The sequence below is a fragment of the Azolla caroliniana genome, unplaced genomic scaffold (assembly GCF_043228905.1).
Source record: "Azolla caroliniana isolate FFs.n. ecotype wild unplaced genomic scaffold, voAzoCaro1.0.p SCAF_1, whole genome shotgun sequence".
In the NCBI taxonomy this organism is placed as follows: Eukaryota; Viridiplantae; Streptophyta; class Polypodiopsida; order Salviniales; family Salviniaceae; genus Azolla; species Azolla caroliniana.
In genome coordinates, this window is record NW_028230436.1 from 35,953,761 (window position 1) to 35,955,520 (window position 1,760).

The window sequence follows — 1,760 nt, forward strand, 5'->3', positions numbered from 1 at the left end:
AATGCTCATATGGATAGATGCGAAGAGATGCATTTGGTGGTTGTGTGTAGGAGAGCACGTCTCCTTTGTAGAGAGAGAGAGAGAGAGAGAGAGAGAAAGAGAGAGAGGATGTAGCTTAGTTGGTAAGGTTGCCCAATGGAAACCAGGTGGTCATGGGTTCAACCGTACAATGGCATTAAGTGAAATAAGAGATATCAATGGAGTAATAGAGAGGTGAGAAAATTTGGTATTGAACCCAAGATGTAATGCTAGTAATAAGTGCAAATGACTTACCACTAGGGTAAGCTAATTACAAGAAAAGGAAAAAGAAAAGAGATATACATTTTTTTTCTCTTTATTTGAAGAGGGGGGAGGGCAAGTATGTAAATAGTTGAAACTTAAGAAGCAGGGCTTATGAGTGTTTGGGGGGGGGCATTTGTATGTAGATATGAAAAACATGAGGACTGCTTATCAACAGCCAGCGGGATATTTTTAGGGTTCCCAATCCAAGCGCGACAGAGGGATAGAGAGCTCGACTGGTGGAAGCTCCCCATGGATTCTCGCGATTTCTTCAGAGCTATGGATCCCTCCCAATTCCCTTTCCTTCTGCAGAGCGGACTCACTGGACTCCATGGCCTGCAAGGCCTCAACGGCCTCGTCAATCCATTACTAAGCAACGCTTCTCCTGCAGGATCAGGTCGTAGCAAACTCGCTCGAGAAGAAGCCTTGCTCGAAGCTAAAATAATTCAGATCATCCTCTCCTCTGAACCAGGAGAATGTGAAGAAACCTTGAAACCTAACTCCCGTAAGTCTGTCTCTGTCGGCGGCCACAGTATCTGTGTTGTTTATCGCGATGATGCTAACTCTGGATATCGTATTTGGGAATGGCACGGACATATCCTTATCTTTGACGAAGAGAAAGGATACAGTCCTGAATATATCTACGGAAACTTCTTTCAACCTCTGCAGTCTCTCAATTCTTCGTCGTCCTCCCTTAATGGCATTCTTAACGGTGTTGGCCTCACAGGCCTTATAATCAATGGATCAGATTCAACCAAGAAAGAACAGGTTGTTCATCGCCCCACTTCTCAAACTGGCAAGAAATGACGAGTTCCATTCTGGTTATACAATCCTCTTTCTTTCTCCTTTCCTCAATCTGACCAAAAACTCCTCAAGAAATTAGAAGTTTCTTTTTTCTTTCTTCCGCCTGTTTATCTTCTTCTTAAATAGGCATTGAGGGACTTTCTTTTTCTACCTTTTCTTCTTATATATGCCTTGCTCTGCTCTGTAGAATTATCTATGTATTTAGTTTTCATTTTACATGATGATTACTAGTATCTTTGTCTCTTCTGAAGGTTGGTGATACGCTTATCCCTTTCTTCACGGAACCTTCTTGTGGATTTTAGCATTGCGCCATTTATGGTGTTATCTTTGCAAAAGTTTCGCAAAGGTTTCTGTTTGCGTGCATGTTTGTGCATATGTTTGTCATGAGAAGTGCAAAATTCATACATGCTACAGCTGTAAAAAGTTATGGTTTTTAATGAATAGTTGCCTTGAATCATAATGAGGATTCAGAACTGTGTGAACTTTGCACCTCTATTGTATATTAGTCGATTATGTTTAATCTTTTTAGTCAATAAGTCATGTGAAAGCTTGCCAGCAGCATTTTAATCTTAAATAACATTAAAAGTATCTGTTTATGTATTTATATGTTTCTAGATTTAGCAGATTTAGAGATAGAAACAATCTGTTGATTTTATTTTTATTTTTATATTTAAGCC

General features: G+C 39.8%; 1 protein-coding gene across 1 annotated transcript; it reads left to right on the top strand.

Annotated features, from left to right (window-relative positions):
* Nucleotides 1-462: 462 nt before the first annotated feature.
* On the top strand, nt 463-1,546 carry LOC147870204 (uncharacterized). Its single transcript, XM_087337906.1, has one exon. The coding sequence runs from the start codon at nt 532-534 to the stop codon at nt 1,084-1,086; it is 555 nt and encodes a 184-aa protein (XP_087194032.1). The 5' UTR covers nt 463-531; the 3' UTR covers nt 1,087-1,546.
* The last annotated feature ends 214 nt before the right edge of the window (nt 1,547-1,760 follow it).

What these genes read in the sequence shown, in the direction of transcription:
- LOC147870204 (XM_087337906.1), top strand. Translation starts at nt 532, where the DNA reads ATGGATTCTCGCGATTTCTTCAGAGCTATGGATCCCTCCCAATTCCCT.